The sequence below is a fragment of the Mesoplodon densirostris genome, chromosome 1 (assembly GCF_025265405.1).
Source record: "Mesoplodon densirostris isolate mMesDen1 chromosome 1, mMesDen1 primary haplotype, whole genome shotgun sequence".
Lineage (NCBI taxonomy): Eukaryota > Metazoa > Chordata > Mammalia > Artiodactyla > Ziphiidae > Mesoplodon > Mesoplodon densirostris.
In genome coordinates, this window is record NC_082661.1 from 13610656 (window position 1) to 13634602 (window position 23947).

At 37.6% G+C, this 23947-nt stretch overlaps 1 protein-coding gene across 1 annotated transcript in view; it reads left to right on the plus strand.

Annotated features, from left to right (window-relative positions):
• Positions 1-23947, plus strand: part of RAB11FIP2 (RAB11 family interacting protein 2) — a 39075-nt gene that overhangs the window by 1826 nt on the left and 13302 nt on the right. Inside the window, exons 2-3 of the mRNA XM_060099052.1 lie at positions 4463-4905; positions 5620-6088. Coding sequence (XP_059955035.1) covers positions 4463-4905; positions 5620-6088 — 912 coding nt within the window. The remainder of the gene's footprint in view (positions 1-4462; positions 4906-5619; positions 6089-23947) is intronic.

The following is a 23947-nucleotide window of genomic DNA, read 5'->3' on the forward strand; positions in this document are numbered from 1 at the left end:
TTAAAGTTGATGGAATTAGTGAGAGAAAAATATAGGTTGAATTTATAAGAGGACTTCAGATTTCAAAAATAGCTTTGCTGTTTCAGTTATATCTGAAATTTATTTATGCTTTTAAGAAGAACTTTTATAATAACTTTCTTGAAGTTCATGTTATTTTCTTATATTTTAAAACAGCCATCTCATGTTCTTTCTGTACATATCTTCCTGCAAGCTTCTTTTGATTGGAGTTTTTAATTGAAAAAAAATTTTTTTAATCAGGTCTTTGGTTTAATATATGTAGGGTAAAGGGGTAGAGAGACAAGTAATACTAGGAATGCTGGAAGAAAATGGTAAATTTAACTGAAGAGATGAAAATATTTTAAAAGGAGAGAAAAGGGTTTAAAGAAAGTGTAAAGTTGAATATATATCAATGATTTTAATAACACTGTTTGATACCTACAAAGTAGCATTCAGTTACTTCTGAGGAGTTCTTCATCAAATTTAAACTGAAAAATGGATAATCACCAAATAATTTATTTCAAATTGCCAATTTTAGATGACCTTACTAAATAATATTTAGAAGTGTTTTGAATGTAAACTTTTAAGTATATTGCATCTTCAGATTTCATACTGCATTTACCGTACTTTTAGTGTTCATGGATGATACACTACAGGCCTTCTCTGAAATATAAGTTTTCCGAGTGAAAGTAGGCCCAACTGTGTGAACCCAGAGATTCTGAGGATGAAATAAGCTTTTCAGGTTTCTTCTTGTTTTACTCCTTATCTTTGGCAGCATCACAATTACAGTAAAGTTGGCTGTAAGCGATACTCCAATATCGTAGTCTCCCTACAGAAATTTCCTATTGGCTACTATATGAAATGGATTAGAACTTAAGGGGAGGAAAATGCTTTTAAATATTATCAAGAGCGCTTGTGATGTTATTGCATTCAAAGTGATTTTCATATGTTATTAAATCCCTAACATTTTCTTTCTTTGTGGATAAATGGGGACCACGTATTTGATGAGATCTCTTTATTGGTAATATTTCTAGTTTTTTAATATAGTTAATAGCTTCCTTTTCCAGCACAGCTGTGCATATGGCCCAGTAAGAGACAGACTTGAGTCACCGGTGTGTTGCAAGAAAGATATTTAATATTCTGCAGATTGCTGAGCCTTGTCAGCCTATTCCCAAGTGCTTTTTAGAAAACCGGTATGAGTGATGAAGGCTACCAGCTGATTTAGAAGTCCCATGGAACTGCTGGGTGTGACACTTTCTACTCTTGACACTGAAGACAAGTATTTACAGCTTGTCTTCCAATTGTGTTATGACAGGCCAAGAAGTGTGGTGGCTAAAACTATCATTTTACTTATTTTTATACCTTGAAATTAAAAGCCTTTTTTTTTCTTTCAAGGAGAGGGGAAGAGGGGCCTGAGCCAGAACACTTTGAGTTGGGCATGGAAAGAGAACTTCTGTATCTCCCACTTTAATGGGTGTCTGGGTCGGTTCTGGCACGAGATTTAAGGAAACAATACAGTATTTAATAATAGAATGGTAAAATAGTTCATGCTGTTATGTAATACCGATTGATTTTTTTTTTAACAGCAGAAGTGGGTGATGTTGATTTTTTTTTTTTTTTTAAGCTCATGAAAAATAGTAACCATCAGAGTCCCTAGAGTTAGGTATGACTCAAACACATGCAGATTTTAGGACTTCTGTGTGCAGCTCTGCAGTGCACCTGCGTCCTGGCCTCTGGCACCCTTACTGCCAATCTTGTCCCATTTCTGACCACACAGTACCAATTGCTTGGGAATAGTTCCCACATGTGTGGTGGTTTTTGAACATGGACCTGTGCCCACTAAAAATTGAACAGAGGCCATATACAGTTTAAATCCAGCACTCCAGAGGTAAAAAAAAATCAGCATTAATCCACTAAGCCTCAAATGCTATGTCTTCATTTTATCTTTTTGAAGCCTGGGAAAACAAGTGCTATCTCTGGAATGATTCTTGAAGGTCTCATTAAGACTCCCCTATTATATCCCTTTCGAAACAAAGCAGCTAGAGTTACTTGTCACGCCTATATTTTCAGTTGGTATATTAAAGTTCTTTGCAGTTGGGTTTTTGGAGGGTTTTTTTTTTGACGAGGAGGAAGGAAAATACTGTTTTTACAGTTTATATTCAAACACTGACTTGCTTTATCCATTAAAGCCTACCTAAGTCTTTATCTTTCCTTACCAAAGAACAAAACAGTGCAACACACACACACACAGAGTTGTAGCATGGCTGTTTTAAGAATATAGTTCTAGAGATGAAAATTCAGTAAACATTTATTTAGTGCAAGGCAAACTGCCTTCAAGGAGCTTACACTCTAGCAGGACAAAACCTACATTGCCTTTTTTTGCTGGCTCTCATGTCTCCTGATTAAATACAGTGTCCTGTAAGGTACAACCTGGTATGCGTTTAACCTTATTAACATATGTGATTCATTAGATACAAAAGAACTACTATTTTCATGCAGCTGTTATTCATCAATTTTGGCTGTTTTCCTTGTTGACTCCAATCTGACATTGAGAAGTTACTTATTCTCTGTGCCTCAGTTTCCTCATCTGTGAAATAAGGTTGTTAGACTAGATGATTTATTTGGTCTCATTTCTAAAATTCTATGAATTTCGATTACCCTTACTCCCTTACATTTATTGGGTTGTTGCTTCATTTCTTCCTCAGATTTGCTTTGATTTGTTATACACATGCAAACCCTATATGCTTAAGAGTTTTTGTTTGGTTTGTTTTGTTTGGGGATTTGTGGGGTTGGGGGGTGCATTTCTTGGAAAGTGGATTCACCTATTTTCTATATAACCTGAGTTGTTAATAGAGCATTTCTCATGGGCCGTCCATCAGAAGGATTTGTCCCCCATGGAAAATGCTCTGTTTCCCCAAACTGTGAGTTAATAATTGGGTATATAACCTTGCTTCATTTCCAGGCTTTTCGAGTGCTCAACTTTGTTTTGTTGAAGGTTCTCTATTCCACAGAATTTATTGCTGTAATTTTTTATTTCTAGTCCCTGAGTTTTCAGATTTCACCATTTGCCTCAGATAAGGGATTTTCTCTGTTTAGGGTCTCAGGTTAATGCTTTCTATTATAAGATACTCTCTTTTTAAAAAGTTGCTTGTTTTGATGCAGCTAGATCTTAATTGATTGAATTGCTTCAAATTAAATAGAAAATATTTCTCTTGCATGTTACTTGCTAAGATGTAGCTGGTATATGTATTATGTGCCAGTTTTCTTTTGCCTGGAAAGGCCTTTGAACCAGTCTTCCAATTGATAGTAAATGTAGCTTCTTCTGGTATATCCTGTAAAATTAGATCAGAGTTCCTTTTGTAGCTAAGAAAATTTAACACTTGCAGAGCTGTATATAAATGATGACCTGTCTCGGATAATATACGGATATATATGGGATATGTCGGATATATACGGGACGGATAATATACTTCATTGTTAAGTAATGTGTAAACATTGTGGAAACTCTCTTCTAGGCTGGAGTTTGTAGTTTTTTTGGCTGTTTGCCCTGTAGACTGACCACTTGTGACACCAACAGCTGGAGAGGTTCTCATGGATAAAAATACTGTAAACAAAACCAAAATAAACTTTGCTTCTTACACATCATTTAAAAATGGGCAGTGTAATTCACTGAAGTGACTAAAAGCATAGGATTTGGCTCCAGTTAAAATAAGTTTTATTTGGTATTGTCACAGTAGCAATAGTTAATGAAACAAATAAATAGATTCTAAGAGGAAGCATGTAAGCTTTCTTTTTTCATCAAAAATGCTTTACAAGATTTATTACTATTTGTCACTTGCATTTTATTTAATTTGCATATTTTATTCAGGAAGAGGCTTTGACCCATTTTATATGAATGTAAATTATATGCAATTTTCATGATTAGCAAACTATATGGAGTAGTCGCCCATATTAAAAAATTCTTTTAATAGCTTTTGCAGAGGAACTATTTTGAGATAGAGGCTAAATATTTATTTTTTATTAAAAAATTAGTCATTATCATTTTATGGTGCTCAAAAATAGTTTGTATTGATGAATTATTTCAGGGTCTCTATCTTAGTGTCTTTTAATGCTAAAAAATGTTCTTCAGCCATTAGCAACACTTACCCCAGATGGAAACATAATAGGCTATGGTTGGTAAGAATTTTCGATGATGAGTGATTTTCAAATCATGAAAGAAAAAGTTGTCTAAATAGCTTTTCAAAAAAGACTGATTCCTTCTGTATATGCCACATGACAGAGACTTACCTGTTTTTTAAATGAAGCATTGAATAAAACCAGAAGCACTCTGGCTGACAATTTCTCCTTTAGTGCTTAGATTGCCTTGATGTAGAGTAACTTTACCTAAAAAGCTATTTGTATACAACAGAGCTCAATAATCCTCTCTTCATTACATGTTACAACCCAGTTTTTCCTTCTCTTTAAGGTGGTTTAGTTTAGAATCCAAACAAGGAAAAAGAGCCAAAAACAGGGGTGAGATAAAGGTCAATATTCAATTTATGAGGAACAATATGACAGCAAGTATGTTTGACTTATCAATGAAGGACAAAACAAGATCTCCTTTTGCAAAATTAAAAGATAAGATGAAAGGTAGAAAAAATGATGGGACATTTTCTGATACATCTTCTGCAATCATTCCAAGTTCTCACATGCCTGATGCCAATACTGAATTTTCAAGTAGTGAAATACAGATGAAATCTAAACCAAAAAAGCCTTTCCTTTTGGGTCCTCAGCGACTCTCTTCAGCGCATTCAATGTCTGATTTAACTGGGGCCCATGTATCCTCGGAGAAGCTGAAGTCTGGCACCGTTGCTCAAACGCATCTTCTCGGACACCAGATAGGTTCCTTTGGAGCAGTTCTGGAAAGTGGTAAGTGACTCATGCATTCTTTCTTGTTGATCCTCTGTGGTTTGAACTACTACCCTCTTAATTTTTAAAGTTTGACTTCAAAGTTAGAGAATAAAAATTGGAGTTTCTTGCTAGTATTTTCTAAATTTAGTCATCAAATATTTATTGAGTACCTACTGTACTCAAAATTGGTAAGTTTATTAAAGGCAGAGCTTGTCTGCATTCAGTACTGTATTTATATTATTAGAGAATAAAAATGAGTCTTGGTTTCTTTTCATGGCCTGGCTTCTTTTTCTTAACTGCCGTTTCTCCCGTCTCAAAAGCCTGAAGCATAAATGAATATTCCGTTTCATCAGAAAGTTCCTAGAAAAGAAACCTTTAATGTTCAGAAGTAAGAAAGTAAATTTAATGCTAATGATGAAAAAAAGTCTGAGAATTTATAGTACTATGATGCCAAGCAGAACCTTTAGTTTTGACATTATAATTTGTTTATGTGATTGTTTCTTTCTGAGCTGAGTAAATTACTAATTGTCTAGCAAGATACTAATTGTTATTAGCCTACATACCGCTGTACCTTAGCATTTTAAAGTTGTTTTCCTTGATTATTTTAAAAGGTTAGTATCTTTAAATAGCTAATTGCTCTCATTCTAAAAACAGCAGTGTGCACACAGAACGTGTCAAATAGTGTGATGTAATGTGTCACTGATTATGTACTAACTACAAAATTGTTTGCAGGAAGTCTCAGATCTCCACACAGAAGAACATTAAGCTTTGATACTTCTAAAATGAACCAACCTGACAGCAGTGTGGGTGAAGGTGAATCGTCTTTCGGAAGACAAAACGACCCATTTACAAATGTGACTGCTTCATTACCCCAAAAATTTGCAACACTGCCAAGGAAGAAAAATCCATTTGAAGAAAGCAGCGAATCATGGGACAGCAGCATGAATTTATTTTCAAAATCAACTGAAGTAAGAAAAGAAAATAAAAGAGAAAAAAGGGAGAAAGTTAGCCTGTTTGAAAGAGTGACTGGAAAAAAAGACAGCAGAAGATCTGATAGACTTAACAATGGGGGATCTGATAGCCCTTGTGACTTGAAATCACCTAATGCGTTTAGTGAAAATCGTCAGGACTATTTTGATTATGAGTCAACTAATCCGTTTACAACAAAATTCAGGGCTTCAAATATAATGCCATCTTCAAGGTAAGCTTAACAGGGGGAGATGGTGCTATTTTGGAAAATATTGTACTTGAAAGTATCAAATATCCTTTTTAAATTCCTTTTATTTTACTTGAAAAAACATTCTTATCTTATTTTTATAATTAATTTTGGAGCCGGGCAGTGTTGCATACATCTTTGGAATTGAACTTTTTATCTTAGAAGGATAAAAGAGTCTTAATCCCCGCTGTAGTTTATTTCTACTTATGTTAGCCAGAAGCTCACCGAAACTTACAGAGAAGACAGCATAGCTTTTGATGAGACATAGTGGGAGTGAATCACCAGTGGGTGTTAATTCAAGCCAGAAATTTAGGTGATAAGTTGTGCTTCTAGATGTTATTTTCCGGAGATTAGTTATGGACCAATAGCAGCCTATGGACTATTCTTTAAGAAATGCTGGCTTAAGTATTAATGGTTTTCATAATAGGTGTTAACTATCCTTATTAAATGACTATTTAGAGTAGTTTTTATTTGTGACTGTTTATTGGAATTCAGTGAACCTTGTGGGTACTATAAATACATCAAAGAGTATCTGTAATGATGACTTATAGAAATAATCTATCATGATAAGGTTTAGATTTTCAAAATCTGTTCTCAGTTATGTAATAGTACTTTTCTAATTCCTTAGTACAGGTTGGAACTGTATGGTTTAAATAAAATGATGGATTTTGCAGAAGTGAATGGTGGAATAGCTGATTAAGGAAACCTCAAGCAAAGAGTAAGATGAATTTATTGGAATCTTAAGCAATCATCATGGAAGAGCATGGTAGACTGTTTGCCATGTAACATAGACGTTCTTTCCCAAGGCAAGGACGTATGGTGTTCAGACCCCAGTGGGAAACCTGGCTCAGTAGCTCTGTGACCTCTCTCAACTTCAGCATCTCCATCTTTGAAATAAGGAAAATGTTACCTACTTGATAGGATTGGGAGATGATAAATGATAAAGTACATGGTACAAAGCCAGGCCCCAAATAGAGAACCCATAAACGGTGGTTGCTGTTTACATTGGCATGTCATACTTTGTTCAAGAACAGTGCTTTGTGTTGTCCTACTATAAACAGAAAATTGTACTAAACAATTGCCCTTTTAGGCTTGTGATCTCCTGCCTGTCTTCTGCTCCTGATCTTCTAAAACATGCATTTGGAGTTTTCCAGGGAAAGTTTGTGTTTCTTTTATCAGTAAATGGGTATTTACTGTGGCTTTAGAAAGTATTGTTCAGTTTTCTTTATAGACCGTACTCCAAAGAAATATGTTTTTATCCTATGGTATTAATATTTTATTGAAGAGTCCATGGTTTTGTTATGCTATTCTCAAGCATTTCATTTTGGTATTTTACATAGTGTACTTCACATATTGCGTTAAGTCTTAAACTACAGAGGTAAATAGAAATGTATTTGCTTTTTTCCCCTCTTTAACTGAACTTTTTTTGAAGAGGATGACTATAAAGAACTGAGATAACTTAGAGATTGGATAATTTACATAATGTTAGAGTCAAAGAAAAGCAAGAAAAATGGGAAACGATAGGAAAATAATTTTTAAATTATGGCAGCATATGGAAAAATAGGTATCCTCAAATTTTTAATTGCCTTATACTTGGGCTTATTTATGTGGACTTAAAAATTAATGTTTTAAAAGTGAGTGTGGCATTTTGTGAAATTCAGGCTTTGTTTTGGGTTACTTCAATATTAATACTGTATCAAAATTAGAGCTGTTTCATGATATTTGTATAAAATGATTGCAAATATGTGAAAAACAGTAGGTTTTTTAACTTTAAGAATTTCTCTTCTTCGTATTCATGAGATGCCAGCTATAAGAACAGAAACATTTGTAGATTCCTGCGAAGTTACTCTTCCTTTCTGTGTCGCAAACCATCTTTGTGATAAATGTAAAACATTTGCAATAAAGGGGGAGGTCTAATTAATAGTGTAAAAAAATAAGGTTTGAATATAAATAGATCTAGGAAGAGAGTGCAGTTGAAATTCTTGGAAAGCAACTTTGTCTCGAGTGGAATTAAGAAGGATATAGTCTGAGGTAGTTTGGTCTATTCATATTTATCCTCCCAGTATCATTCCTCAGTTATATGGGACATTTTAGATTTCTCACCTTAACATCTAAACCAAATGCACTTTTGAAGCTATAGACTCACATCACTAGGACACATGCTGGGAATTATTTTTTTCTGTAGTGCTAAATAGATCCATTTACAGAGTCTCCTGGACTCTTTTTTTTTTAAATTTATTTTCATTAATTTATTTTTTTGGCTGTATTGGGTCTTCGTTGCTGCACATGGGCTTTCTCTAGTTGCGGCGAGCGGGGGCTATTCTTTGTTGTGGTGCGTGGGCTTCTCATTGCAGTGGCTACTCTTGTTGTGGAGCACGGGCTCTAGGCGCGTGGGCTTCAGTAGTTGTGGCACGTGGGCTCAGTAGTTGGGGCTCACCGGCTGTAGAGTGCAGGCTCAGTAGTTGTGGCGCGCGGGCTTAGTTGCTTCACAGAATGTGGGATCTTCCCGGACCAGGGCTTGAACTCGTGTCCCCTGCATTGGCAGGCGGATTCTTAAACCACTTGCGCCACCAGGGAAGTCCTCTCTTGGACACTTGTGACTGATGTTTTTGAGAATGCTGAACAAAGTGAAGGGTAGCTGTGGAACTGGATTTTGTTCTTTAGTGAACTGTCTCCGCTGTGATTGCAGGTACACAGGAACCATATTATTACCCTCTGGGTGAATAATGTGTATGATTACAACCACAGAATTTTCCTTATGCCAAAAAAATTTTAAATACTAAGGAACACTTTCTTGAAAGTTAGAGTTTTTATTTCTTTGTAAGTAAAGTCCACCTGAAGAAATCACCTAGTAATCACAAAAATTACTGCATTTTGGTTCTGTTCTTGGAATAGACCCATAGTCTTACATAAAACTGAGAGAGGAAATGAGTTAGGCTTTTTGTTGGGTTACTTCAACAAAGAGCAGGGCTCTTTGAAACACCTTTCCCTGCAGGGACTAATTCTCAGTCTCTTTGCTCTTACCTACCCCCACTTCTTTGAAGCCTCTCTTACTCTTGTAGGAAGAGGTAGCTGTTCCTTGTGCTGCAGCATGTTCTTACCTACATCTTCCTTTCTGTGGGCATCTCTCATTGTTCACTAATGTGACCAGCCACATTTTCTCCCTCTCACCTCCATGAACAACATGAGGGCAGAGCCTGCATTTCATTCATCTTTCAACCCTTCATCTCCAGCATGATGGGAAGTAGCTGGTATTGGAAAGCATTTTTTGAATAAATGAACACGGTGTAGCAGATGGATTTCCTAAAATGCTACTTTCATTCTCTCATTCCCTTAGTCTCCTGCTTCCAGCTCAGTGTGGGCTAACACTGAGACACCTGCTAACACCAACAACAGATCCATAAAGGCAGGTGTGTGCATTTTTATATACAGCTAAACATGATTAGAAATCTAAGTGAGTTTTAAGGGACTACCAAAGTTTAATATTCATATCCTAATTAACGTATTTCTGGAGTTTGTTAAGAACTCTGTATTAATTAGGATAGGTTATCAGCTGCAGTAAACAACCTCAGATCTCACAGGTTTCTTCCAGTAAAAGTTTATTTTTCCTTGTTGTCACAGTCGAATTCTCTGAGACGGGGCTGGAAGAAGTGGCTGCTTTGTTCCATGCTATTGCTCAGCTCAACACAGTTGCTGAGGAACCAGGCTCCTTCCTTCTTGTGATGCCACCCTTTAACACCCATCCTCCAAGGCCGTGCAGCAGGGAGAGAGAGTGGAGGATCACATGTGGGACGTCTTTATGTGCCAGGCCTGGCAGTGGTACCCATTCCTTCCACGTGTGTCCCATTGGGCAGCGCTCAGTCATGTCCCAACCTGAGTGCAGCCAGTTAAGAAACGTGGTTTAGCTGTGGACCCAGAGAACACTGAATTGGGTGTGGTGAGTGTACCGTATTGTGTGTGTCCTGGATGCCAGTTCTAAGAAGTCTGGACACTGTCTAACACTTGGCATGCTGTAAAAGTCCTACTACACATGTATGTGAAAGGGCAGCTGGCATTATAATTTTCAGGAAAATCTTTTCTTAATTTACTATTGGTATTGAGTTGTTTGTGTTTTAAAATTGCTGTTCCTCTTGCTTTTTAATTACAAATCACAGGTAGTTTAGCAGAATCAGTATCAACTAATTTGTTATGTGGTTAACCCTACAATTTGTAAAATAATGATTTTTTGCATCAGCAGTAATTAACTTTCCAAAAACAAATATTCCTGAATGTTTGTTATACCATTTTCAATAATTTGTTCACAACCAGTTCTTCTTTAATACTGGGTTATTTTCCTTCTGGAAAATGGAAATAGGTGGGTATGTTCACCAAACCAGATTTCCTTTTTTTTTTTTACAGAGACACAGCTAGACCATTCACTTAGGTGGGGACATGTGACCAAGTTCTGGCTTATTGAAGACTTAGTGGAAGAGATGTACAGTGGGCCCTCCATATCCCCAGGTTCTGCATTCGTGGAATCAATCTCGGGTCGAAAATATTTTGGGGAGAAAATTCTAGAAAGTTCCAGAAAGTAAAACTTGAATTTGCTGCATGCTGGCGGCTACTTACACAGCATTTACATTGTATTTACAGTATTCACATAGCACTTACATTGTACTGGGTGTTGTTAGTAATCTAGAGGTGACTTAAAGTATATGGGAAGGATGTGTGTAGGTTACATGCAAATACTATGGCATTTTATATAAGGGACTTGAGCATCCAGAGAGTTGAGTAATCTCCTGGGGTCCTAGAACCAATACCCCACAGATACCGAGGGATGACTGTATACCAGTTTCAGGTCTAGTCCCATGAAAACCTCCTATACAGTCCTCCATATTGCCTGTCTTCCTCCATACCCTAGGCTGAAGGTTGCCAAATCTGGCTTGCTGCCTGTTTTCGCAAATAAGGTTTTCTTGGAGTGCAGTTTGCCCATTTGTTTATGGCTGCTTTTGTGCTATAATGGTAGAGTTGAGTAGTTATGACAGAGACTGTATGACCTACAAAGCCAAAAATATTTATCATTTGACCTTTTACAGAGATAGTTTGCTGAACCCTGTACTAGCTGGATGGAGGTCTTTAAGAAGGGCAGAGCCATAAGATAGGGACAACCTGGGTCCCTGAATGCATGTGGAAGACCACCTGATAAACAAGAATAACTGTTGAACCTTGTCTTGAATGATAAATTTTCAGAATATTAAGTTACTGTGATTTTTGCATTTATTTATTATAGCACTTAGCATCATTATTATTTATCATTTACGGCACAGAGACCATAGTGCCTCTTGTTCTTTTTAAGAAAGCCTAATTCAGAAACCTTTCAGAACCACTGGTGTGCAGCACCAAATCCAAACTCTTGTTCCTGATTTTCAAGGATTATTGTATTTTAGGCTTTTCTTAACTACCCAACTTTTCTTTCACAATTCCTCACCTTTCTGTGCCAGGTGAGTTCATTTCCTTACTGCACCTCTCTACCCTGCTTTCCCTATAAGCCTGGCCAACTCTGTTCCTTGGCTCAGCTGTGGAATGCACTCTTCACTCATCTCTGAGTGTCCTAAGCCTAGCTCTCCTTGATGTTGAAAATTCTTTAATCCTATTTTGATTGATAACATAGTGTTCCCTTCTGTGGAATTCTGCTGATATAGAATATAATTGCTGTATGATGTTCACTGTGTCTCAGTTTTAGTTTGTCCCAACTAACCTGTATCAACTGCTGAACAGTTGTGCTGAATCTTCTTTTGTGGGCGCCTGGAGCACCTAGATCACTGCATGTCAACAGTGCTGATCATTGAGGGCACCTGGGGATTTTTTTTTTTTTTTAACTACGGTTTGTTGGGTCCTACCTCAGGCTGAATTAGAATCTTCAGTGAGTAGGCCCTGAAATAAAAGTCAACATTTAAAGAAAAAAAACTTCTGCTGATTCTCAGGCTTAAAAATTGTTGATCGAAATTATATCATCTATTTCATAAAAGTTCAGTAAGTACTTATTTATGAATAGGAATCAGGAGTCATGCTGGTAAAGTCATAGTTGAATGGACAGTTTAGTCATATTAGCTTTGTCTACAGGGCCCTAACTAAGTAAAGGGATCAGTGAGGAGATCGGCTTGACTAAAACGGGGTGTGGAGAAGAGTATGGATTTGGTTGAATGGTTAAGAAACATCTAAATTTACTTAGGCATTGAAGACCAGGCAGAAATGTCTGATTGTTAAGTATTTATGGCATCTGTGGATGGATTGTTTTTCAGGATTCAGGTAACACCAAGGCATCAGTAGTGATGAACAACATTTTAAAAATATGCTTGTGTTTGTATGCTACCTATAATAAATTGAAGAGACTACATTTGTGAGGTATATTCTTCTGAGGTTCCAGTTTAGGACTGAAGAATACCTCCTGGTTAATTAAGAGAGTTCATTAATATAAGGAGAAAATTTGTGGTGTATGTCTTATTCTGAAATTAAAAACAATATAGTCAATAACATAAGCATACTCTGTAGGATGAGGAATGTTGTTTGGTGTTAGAGGTAGCTCATCGGAGAGCAAGACCTTACGGGAGATATTTTTACCAGAGAATTTTGTTTTGGGAACATCCTTCTATTTATGACCTGCACAAAGAACACACTTCCCTTCGTTATTTTCTGCCTTGTTGTAGTTGTGAATATACCACGTAGCAAACTCTTAGTTGTGCTACAAGAACTTAATGGTATGTGGTATAATAACATGCCTAGTATCATTGATTTTATTAGAGCATGTATGCATATATTTCCTTTTGCAGTATTTGTTGTGGAAGAACCTGTCTACTTCTTTGCTCTGAACTCAGGCCAAAGAGGTATTTTTTAGGGCAGTACATAAATAGTGTCTGAGATGACGATCTCATATTTATCACTAATATTTTATAATTTTGCATGATAGTATGCCTTTTCCTTTCTGGATCAGGTTAACCTACTTCTCTTTTCCTTTCCTCCGTCCCTGCTTTCTTTAATCAATTCCGGTGATGATTGTACCATACCTTTCTTAAAAGCTGCAAAAAAATTAGTTATCTAGAATGTATATTTAAATGTGTCTCTAATTTTCTCAAATCAAACATCACCATAGGCTTTTTTGTTTTGTTTTGTTTTTTGCGGTACGCGGGCCTCTCACTGTTGTGACCTCTCCTGTTGCGGAGCGCAGGCTCCAGACGTGCAGGCTCAGCGACCATGGCTCACGGGCCCAGCCACTCCGCGGCATGTGGGATCTTCCTGGACCGGGGCACGAACCCGCGTCCCCTGCATCAGCAGGCGGACTCTCAACCATTGTGCCACCAAGGAAGCCCCACCATAGGCTTTTAAGCATGTAACCATTATTATGAAGTTGTATAATATGTCCATAAAAGAGACTTTACTGTGGACTTATATTTTTATTTTAAAAAGTTATAGTAAACAGATGATCCTAAAGAAAAGACCTATTCATAGATTTAAAACCTTCATTTTTATAATGCTCCTTATGGACATTTTTTATTTTTCCTGTATAAGTTTAAAGCTCAGTCTTTGGCTTAATAAACCTTATCCTGCATAAGGTTTACTTTAATAGCAATATTTATTTTTTATCCTTATTTGTCTAATATTAAAGATAATATCCCTGTTATTCATAGCAACCTATAAATCTTTTACTCAGCTGAAAACTTGTAGCTTCATTTATGAGACAGAAAACAAAAACTTGACATGATTTTTGGAGCCATTAATCCATTAGTGCCCAGGGATTTACAGAATGTATCTAATGAAACAATGACTAGGAGCATGAAATATGCGATGTGATTAGTTCCCTTAACACTAACTAGAACTTTTATGCTTAACTCCCCAGATACTACTTGAAACTTTTTTACCCTTTGTCATCCTAATACTCATTATAATAGCTCTCATTAATTGGTACATCTCCCCATGGGTTAATTTGCAGACACCAGCCATGCCATCCTTTTGCTAACTTACTAATGCAAATTGATATTTATAGACTTCAAAATTGAAAACAATAAAAGCTCTAACAAAAAGACAGACTTTGCTAAGTTATCATTATTATTATTTTGAGCTGAGAGATTGAGATACACAGAGAACCTGTGAGAGAAGAAAACAAGCCAAAAAAATCCACAAAAACTACTGTAGGCTAATAAACTGATGTGAAAATTTCTCAATTTACAGCACTTGACAGGTGCTAAAAGAAAAGCATCTTTAATTTTAATGTGTTGTTAGGACCTCTTTAGAGAGACTGTACAAGTTATTAACAAGGTCCTCTGAGACAGGAGACGGGTAATTAACAAGACCTATGGAGATATAGTTTAGGTAATTAACGAGCTCTTAGGCACTGGACACAGGATAACACATAGCAAGTCCAATAGTTAAAGAGAACAGGTTGTTATGATATGATCAAATACAAGATGTAGTATGTAAGTCTTCGTGAAGTTTCTGATAGGAGAGTATTAAGATTATATTCCAATGACCTTAATGCACTAATTTTTGTAAATCATAAATTTTTTGCTTTAAGATAGAATTTGAGAGGATTATTTCTTTGCAAAATCAACAAGCAGAGAAGCTTGTTACATGTAGATTAATAATCTTCGTTAATTGACATTAATGAACATGTATATTTTAAGAGCAATACATTGGAGAGACATAAATTACGTGATTCTAAATTTAGAGTTTTATTCCGTTTACTTTTTACCTGTGGCCTCTTGGCTAAAATTGTCTATTCCAAATTGGCAGTCTACTTTCCTTGTCCAGTTTAAGACTGGCAGGATCTAGGGCAGAGAGAAGACTGTCCTTCCTCAGTTTGGTTTTTACATAATATGCAAAGGTCCCTCCAGTCATGCTCTTATGGTACCTTTAAGTCTGAGACTTGAGAGTCCCAATTTCAGATACTTGGTTTAATCATTTCCAGTGTAAATTTGAAATTGTTGGGGTATGAATCGAGTTCTGGTTCAGAAAACTCCCAGTCAGCAAACCTTTATTATAAACATGTTATACTCTGAAGATTAAGAATATGAAGAAAGCCCTGCAGGTCTGATTCATTCCATTGCTTCCGATGTGTGGCTGCTCCAGGCCATCAGTATGACTTTTTCTGAATTTCAGATCTGATGATCAAATGATATTTTCATTTTCATTATTTTTGGATGAACAGCAGTACTTTAATAAGATAGAGCAATACTTGCTATAGACAAGGACAGCAGAGGTTATTAAGATATAAATCCTGCTCTTACAGCTCATAAAAGCAGGCATGTAAATATTAGGTCTGAATTCCATGCTCAGGACTGGACATTGTATAGGCATTGGGGTACTATGAAAAGACTTTTCAGTTGGGTTGTGATATGATCAGAGTAATATCTTAGATAACTCAGTAGCATGCGGGAGGGGGTATCTGCTGGGGCCAGGAGTGGGAACAGGGAGGAGGCTTTGGGGCAAGAGAACAAGTTGGGAAGTTACCGTGATTGTTGAGGTGAGAGTTGATGGAGGTCACTTGACAGTGAGGATGGAGAAGAAGGGAACCTCTGAGATACATTTCTGGGCTAATATAGCTGGGATTTAACCATTCTGCTTGTGTGTGTGTGTGTGTGTGTGTGTGTGTGTGTGTGTGTGTGTGTGTGTGTGTGTGTGTGTGTGTGTGTGTGTGTGTGTGTGTGTGTGTGTGTGTGTGTGTGTGTGTGTGTGTGTGTGTGTGTGTGTGTGTGTGTGTGTGTGTGTGTGTAGGGGAGGGGAGGGATGGTGGGGGACTAGTAAAGGAGAAAAAACAAGGAGGATTATTCCAATGATGTGTCTTCAATCGGTGTCTTCAATTTGACGAATCACAGTACTGTAAAAACTGTATTACAGCAATGTCAGGTCTGTAGTCTTGAATCAAACTTGGCATTTCAGTCTTGATGGAGAGGGTTACTTTTTTTGTGTTTTTAATGAGGTGCTGTCTTGTTTATTTTAGAATTTTGTTTTTAGAGAATAGGAATTATGTGTTTTGAGTTATTCGAGGCAAGCAAGTTAGTATCAACATAATAACAGTTCTTGAGAATTTGTTTTTGAAAGCTGGAAAATACTTTGGCTTCTTTGAACACAAGAATGTGTTCTGTAACTGCTTGTGGACTTAATGCATTGAAAATGTGTTCACCTTAACACTGTAATTACTCCATGTATTTCTCTCCAGTGGTTTTTGGCTTTACCAAACCTTGCCCCCTTTTGTTAGCTTCTCACTAAGAGAATAACTTCTTTCTTTTATACTTTTCCCTTACTTCTGTATACCACTTTTCCAGACCTCCTGCTTCTATGTTTAGAACATTTCCTTTTGGACTACTGTGACCATAGCACCTGTGGTTACCTTTTTTCATAGCAATAAAGCTTTCATTTTTAAAATACGGGTGCTGTTTCTATACATTTAATATATGGTGGTAGTGTTACCTGATTATTTGATGTGTTAAATATAATTCAGTATTATTATATGACAGATAATAATTATAATGTAAATGTGTAAGAATTAATATAAATATTAAACGACAGTATTATGTAACTACTTTGAATATATTATACATCAAGTAAAAATGTTTTATGTATTTTATATATTTATTTTAAGCTTAGATATCTTTCTGACAAAAGTGCTAATACCACTTAAATAGCAATTACATGGATCAACTTGTCCAGGATAAAACTTAATTCAAATTGCCAATTTTTAAAATTATTTTCACAAGCATGTTTGTAAAACTCTACTAGGGCTAGGAGTGGATGGGTTGAAGATAAGATTCATAGGTTACTAGTAGCCTCATAAACTAGGGAGAGGGATGTGTAAGCAGTGACCTGTGATCCAGGCAGAGTGAACTGTGTTGAACACAGCATTTGCTGCGGGAAGGGAGAGGAACAGCTTGCTAGAAATTGGGAGATGCTTCTTCAAGGAAGAGGCCTTTGAACTTTTGTTCCTGACCATTGAACATGATTTTTTGCGTTGGGGAATGAGCAGATAGACAATTGTTTTAGTAAATAGCAAGAAAGCTTATTTTAAAAATTGTGAGATGCGTTTTGAAGGACTGTTTTATAAATTGTGACTGTGTACTATTATATCATTAGTTGTCTGCTAACTACTCAGTAATTTTACCATTGCTTTTCTAGTTGGAGCTATAGTCTTTGTCTGTCATTCCCTGCCTGGTAGTTCCTGAGGAAGTATGTTTGCTACTTTAGGCTACCAGGAGCCAATTAGTGAGTGCCCTGCAGCAGCTCTGCATTAAGTATAACAACCTCTTTGTTATGGAGCCTGGTGTGGGAATGGGGGTATTCAGGTTAATCACATATTTTGTTTACTTGAGGTGTACAATATATTGTTTCATGTAGATTTTTTTCACTTTAAAAGAAATTAAATGCCCCAAATAAATTTAAAATGGAAATCATACCAAACATAATTTAGTATTTGATTCAGAAGGTATATTTGATTAACTACTTCTACCTGAGGATTTTTCAGTGTTACATGAAAGTATAAATATAATAATAGAATATCTAAATACAGTAATAGTAGAATATCCTAAAGCAAATAGGATAGGTTTAAGAATTCAGGTTTAGGACTCAGGTCTGGATTTGAGTCTTTGGAATAACTATATGACCTTACTTAGCCTTTCTAAGCCTCATTGTAAAATGGAATAACAACCTTGGTGTTGTGGAAGAGATTAAATGATGTAAGGCACATAAAGTGCCGAAGGTAGGTTTGCCACATGGTAAACCTGGAAACGGTAGCTCTTGCTATGATCTCATTACAAAGCATCTACAGAATCTGTAACAATTGGTTTAAATAAGTTAAATGAAATTATTTACAAGTAACAATGTATTCTCAACTTTAAAAACCGTAAATAAAAGAACTTAGGAGCTCATGTTTTTCACTGACTGATAAAGGACCTGCATTTGGTAGAAAACAATAAACTGGATAAAAGTTTTTTTCAAGATGTATGTTCAGTAATAATCTTTGATGAAATAAACTAAACCACATTGAAATTAAGTAAAAGTATTCCCTGTATTAAGTAGAAAATTTATTTTATGACTTTCAAGGCAAAGGTATTCTAATTGATGTATTGCTATAAAATACTGTGTCCAGAAATTATCACATAGCACTAATAAGGACAGTGCAGGGTAAATATCTAAGCTGTGGCTTTACCTTGAAGGATGATGGGGTTTTCATAAACTCACAGGACTGAGTTCAAATTAAATTGTTCAGAACTATCATAGTAAGAAGGATAAATGCCGCTTACCAAAAGCTCCTCAGGGCCCCCTTTGGGAAGAGGGTCCCTGCCTTAGGAAATTCACACAGGTAGTAGTATATCCCTTCTAACCAAGGTTTAGAAGTTGGCTCTTTCATTTCTTTGTCAGTGAAAGTACACTCTTTTGTCTTTGTTCTTGTTGTTGTTGTTGTTTTTGCAGTACGCGGGCCTCTCACTGTTGTGGCCTCTCCCGCTGCGGAGCACAGGCTCCGGACGCGCAGGCTCAGCGGCCATGGCTCATGGGCCCAGCTGCTCCACGGCATGTGGGATCTTCCCGGACCGGGGCACGAACCCGTGTCCCCTGCATCGGCAGGCGGACTCTCAACCACTGCGCCACCAGGGAAGCCCCGGTCTTTGTTTTTTAACCAAGAGTATAAGATTCTACTCGAGTAGTCTCCGAGCTCAACGTTCTGAGAGATAGTATAATGTATAATTTCCAGTAAAATCATTATACTTATCTATTTTGGGGAGGGGGCTGGAGAGTGTATCTTTACACAAAACAGTAAATTCTTTTCTAGCAAAATTTTATCAATTTCGTAGCCCTGCGAAACCAGCTCTTACTTGCCAAGAATGTTTTAAGGCTGGGCTTTTCAGCCTAGGGTGTAGCATGGCCAGAAATCCCCCAGTCACCCCAGCAGCTCTGCTTCCAAGGAGGATACACAGGAGTTTGGGGTTTGTGTCACCCAATGGAGGGGCCCCAGGAAGTCTGGTTGCCTTGAGTGCCTCTCCTTGAAGGGTCTGCAGAGATGACAGGTTAAGGAAGCAGTTGCTTTCTGGCCAGGGGCCGCATTGCAGGGTGTCCTTGAACATTGGAGGCCTTCCTGGTGACCAGAGGGCACCAAGGCTTCTTTTTCAGAGCTTGGCTTCGTCCTGGGTACAGAGCCAGCTTGTGGTACTTTTGGCCAAGGGTGTTGTGGGCCAACTTGCTTCGCCCCCCCACCTTCCTGGAAGAGTTACCTCTGCCCAGGTTGTCCTCAACCTCTCCTCATAGGAAAAGGCTGATCAAGGATGCTGGGTTGGCCTTGATCGCAGACAGAACCTGTGCTCCATCAGGCCCTGTCAATGTCCCTGATGCCGTGTTCTCATCGCTTCTGTCCAGTTTCACTGTTTGGCTTCCACAGTAAACAGAACTTGCTTTCCACTCCCCTGTACCCTCAAATAGACTCTAGTGGATATATGGCAGACAGTGGACCAGGGTCTACTCAGAGCAACAGGATAATCACAACACAATTTCCCAGAGTGACAAGGTTCCTAAAGATTTAAGGAGAAAAGATTCTTTTTCTATTAAGAGAAGCACAATTACGATAGGGAGTAAAACGTAAAAATCTACCTGAATTTTTAAGTTAAATTTGAGATGTCAAGGCAATTTTATGCTTGTTGTCAGATTTATTCTCATGGATCAGGGGTACTAAAGAGAACAAAGTTTGAGAAGCTTAGTTGTAAAGAAATGGAGAATTTTTGGGATTCATAGAGATTATGTTTGGAAATTTGTGAATTGTTTGATTGTCTTTTAAATAATCATTTCTTTTCTTCACTTTAAACTCTAACTTTAAATAGTAAGTTAAACTTGATTGAATGTGATATTCTTGATGAAACATGCCTTAATTTCATGGATATCTTTCAGTCTTCAAGTTTTAGGACTTCTTCAACAGTATCGTCATTACCATTTCATGATGGAAAAGCAGCTAGGTCTGAATTTGCTGTCCATGATCTTTGGTGTCACTGACCACAATTTCCTAATTGTCTTGCCTACGAGATCTCATAAAAGATATCCTGTGAGAATAATAATAAGTAAATTACTTTTAATCCCCATAGACATTTATGAATTAGGTTCTGTTTTGCCATCACAGTATTAGTGTGCATGCCCAGTCCCAGGAGAGATAATGGAGTATTTTAATCTCTAATAGCATTAATTTGATTTGGTACTCACTCCCTCCCCCCCAAAAAATAACAGAAAGGAAAAAAGCAGTACTGAGTTGCACTGTGGCTCTTAAGCCCTATTTACATGTGTAATAGACATAATTGAAATGTGCTAAAGGTTGAGTTTACTCTCTTTGGACACTTCATTTTTTAGGGCTTTTATAAAAGGAATCATTAAGAACATTTCTTTAAACTCCTTTAACATTGAACCTCTATGGAATAAACGTTTTCAAGATTTACCACAAAATTTTCAATTGAATCTGTATTGTGGTCAAATACCTAAACTGGTAGACCTGGTTGGTAAACTGGATAAACTGGCTAGTTGAATGGATTATATTAGAAGTCACCAATTTGAAACTTATTTCAATTCATATTGGCAATTTTAAGTATCAGAGTAATTCTTTCTGTCTTAAAAAGAATGGAAAAATATTCCATTAATATGCTGTCAGGTCTAGATAAAAGGGATCTTTGTTATTCGGAAAAACGATATCCTCTGCTCTTGGGGGACTTGATACCTTGTTGTCGAGACCTGTATTGACCTACTATTGATTTACTCAGTCAACTATTAGCCCACTTTTTATTAAGCACTGGCTGTTAATTTATTCAGCATACATGTGTTAAGCATCTGCCATACCCTAGGTACTGTGTCAGATGCTAGGACTGAAAAGATTGAGATATCATTCCTTCCTTTAAGCAGTTTGTAGTAGAAAGAGGTGGGGAGGCCAGGGATTAGGATAGATACCCAAAATGCAAACTTTAAAAAAAATTCATTTTCTCTGTTTATTCTTTTTTTTCTTTTGCCCTGGTATGTGGGGAGTTTCTTGCCTTTTGGGGGCATTTTTAGAGCAGTTTGAAATCACAGCAGAATTGAGCGGAAGGTATGAGATTTCCCATATACATCTTACCTGCACACACGTAGCCTCTCCCATTAGCAGCATTCCCCACGAGAGTGGTACATTTGCTAAAATTGATGGACCTACGTTGACACGTCATAGTTATACGTAGTCCATAGTTTACATTAGGGTTCACTCTTGGTGTGGTATATTCTGTGGCTTTTGACAAATGTATTAATATAATGGTGTGCGTTCATCTTTATAGTGTCATACAGAGTATTTCTGCTGCCCTAAAAATCTTTTGTGCTCTGCCTATTGACTGGTCCCTCCCCCCAAACCCTTGGAAACTGCTGATGTTTTTACTGTCTCCATAGTTTTTGCCTTTTCCAGAATGTCATATAGTTGGAATCATACAGTGTGTAGCCTTTTCAGATTGGCTTCTTTCACTAAGTAATATGCATTTAAGGTTCCTCCATGTCTTTTCATGGTTTGAGAGTTCATTCTTTTTTTAAGCACTGGATAATATTCCATTGTCTGGATGTACTAGTGTATCCATTTACCTACTGAAGGACATCTTGGGTGCTTGCAAGTTTTGGCAGTTATGAATAAAGCTTCTATAAACATTTGTGTGTAGGTTTTTGTGTGGACATAAATTTCAGCTCCTTTGGGTAAATACCATGGAGTGCAATGGCTGGATCCTATGGTACAAGTTCCTGTTGCTCCATATTTTGTCAGCATTAGGTGATGTCAGTGTTGCGGATTTTGGCCATGGCAGTAGGTGTGTGGTGGTATCTCGTTTTAATTTGCTTTTCCTTGATATCATATGATGTGGAACACCTTTTTATGCCTATTGCCATCTGTATATCTCTGTATCTGTTGGGATCTTTGGCCCATTTTTAAATTGGATTTTTTTTCTTACTGTTTACTTTTAAGAGTTCTTTGTATATTTTGGGTAACAGTCCTTTATCAGATATGTCTTTTTCATATATCTTCTCCCAGTCTGTGGCTTGTCTTTTCATTCTATTTAACAGTGTTCTTCGCGCAGCAGAAATTTTTAATTTTAATGAAGTCCAGCTTATAAATTCTTTGTTTCGTGGATCCTGCCTTTGGTGTTGTATCTAAAAAAAGTATTACCATACCCAAGATCATCTACATTTTCTCTGTGTTATCTTCTAGGAGTTTTACAGTTTTGTGGTTTACATTTGGGTCTGTGATCAATTTTGAGTTGATTTTTATGTAAGGTCTGTATTTAGGTTCATATATCTGACACTGGAATAGCACTTCGTCATACAAAACATTCCATTTTAACTCTCTTTTAATCCTAATTCTTTGAAATAGGTGGTGAAATTTCTATTTCTTGATTAAAAATAAAATATGAAATTTAGAGCAGTTTAATAGGTTGTACCTGGGTACTGGGTGGTGGGCAGGAGGTTTGGAAAGATAAATATAGTCAAGCCCAATAGGCTTTGAAAGCCAGGCTAAGAAATTTTGTTATTGTTCCAGAGGAAGGTGGAGGCCAGAAGTTTTTTGTTTGTTTGTTTGTTTTGCGGTACGCGGGCCTCTCACTGTTGTGGCCTCTCCCGTTGCGGAGCACAGGCTCCGGACGAGCAGGCTCAGTGGCCATGGCTCACGGGCCCAGCTGCCCCGCGGCATGTGGGATCTTCCCGGACCAGGGTACGAACCCGCATCCCCTGCATCGGCAGGCGGACTCTCAACCACTGCGCCACCAGCGAAGCCCCAGAAGTTTTTTGACAGAAGAATAGTGAGGTTAGACTTTAGCTTTAGAATGTCCTACCCAGCCATGTTGTATAGGCTGGATGGGACAAAGGAGGAGTGACAGAGACTGAGAGGAGGCTATTACAGCAGGCCGGGCTGTTATAGTCTAGGTGGTCATGTGGTCTTGTGAGCAGAAAGGTAGCTGTGAAAATGAGTAGTGAGGAAGCAATGAGAGATCCATGTCCAGAAGCTGAATGGGGAGAATCTGGCAGCTTATTGATGAGGTGTACAAGCTGGAGGCTGGAGTCAGGGGTGCCTCTGAGGCTTCACCGTTGGTGACCAGGAGACTGGTTGTACCAGAAGGAAGAAGCAGACAGAACTGATAGAAAAGTCAAGATGATGATTGGTTTGGGAGAACTTTGAGGTAAGTTAAGTGCAGGTAAGATATCCAGTCTGAGACTTTAAACAGACATTTGTAAAGGCGGTATTGCAAAGGATAAAGTGATTGTGGTTGAAGATCAAAGATTTAGCAATCATCCGTCCATATAGTGGTGGCAGTTGAAGTAGTGATTTCCAAGGTAGAGTGGAAAAAGAGGTTTGAAAACAGAACGTTAAGAAATAGCTAGTGTTTCCCACCTAGGGTGAAACGGGGAAGAAGACAGGTAATCAGAAACATGGGAGAAAATTTAGGCCACCACATATCACAGAGGGGGAGAGTCTCAGAAAGAACAGTCATCAAAGGGAGCTGAGAGGTTAAAGAGGATGAGGCTGTTACCTTAAGTAAAAATCGTTTGTTGGCCGTGAGTATCGGTGGCGGGGGGATGTGTTTCAGGTTATAGAAGGTGAAGCAGTGAAGTAACGAAGACAGCAGGAGTTAACTTGGGAGGGACCTGGGAGGGATTAGAGATGGCAAAATAAAAGTGGTGGAACATCTGAGGGGTAATGGACTATGAGTATGCTCTGGTGAGACAGGTGAGGACATACAAACAGGTTAGGAAACAATTGGGGTGACAGTGGGGGTCCACAGAGCAGGCCTGATGGGGTGAGGGAGTGGGAGAATCGGAAGGTGAGATGGATCAGATGGAATTTCAGTTGGA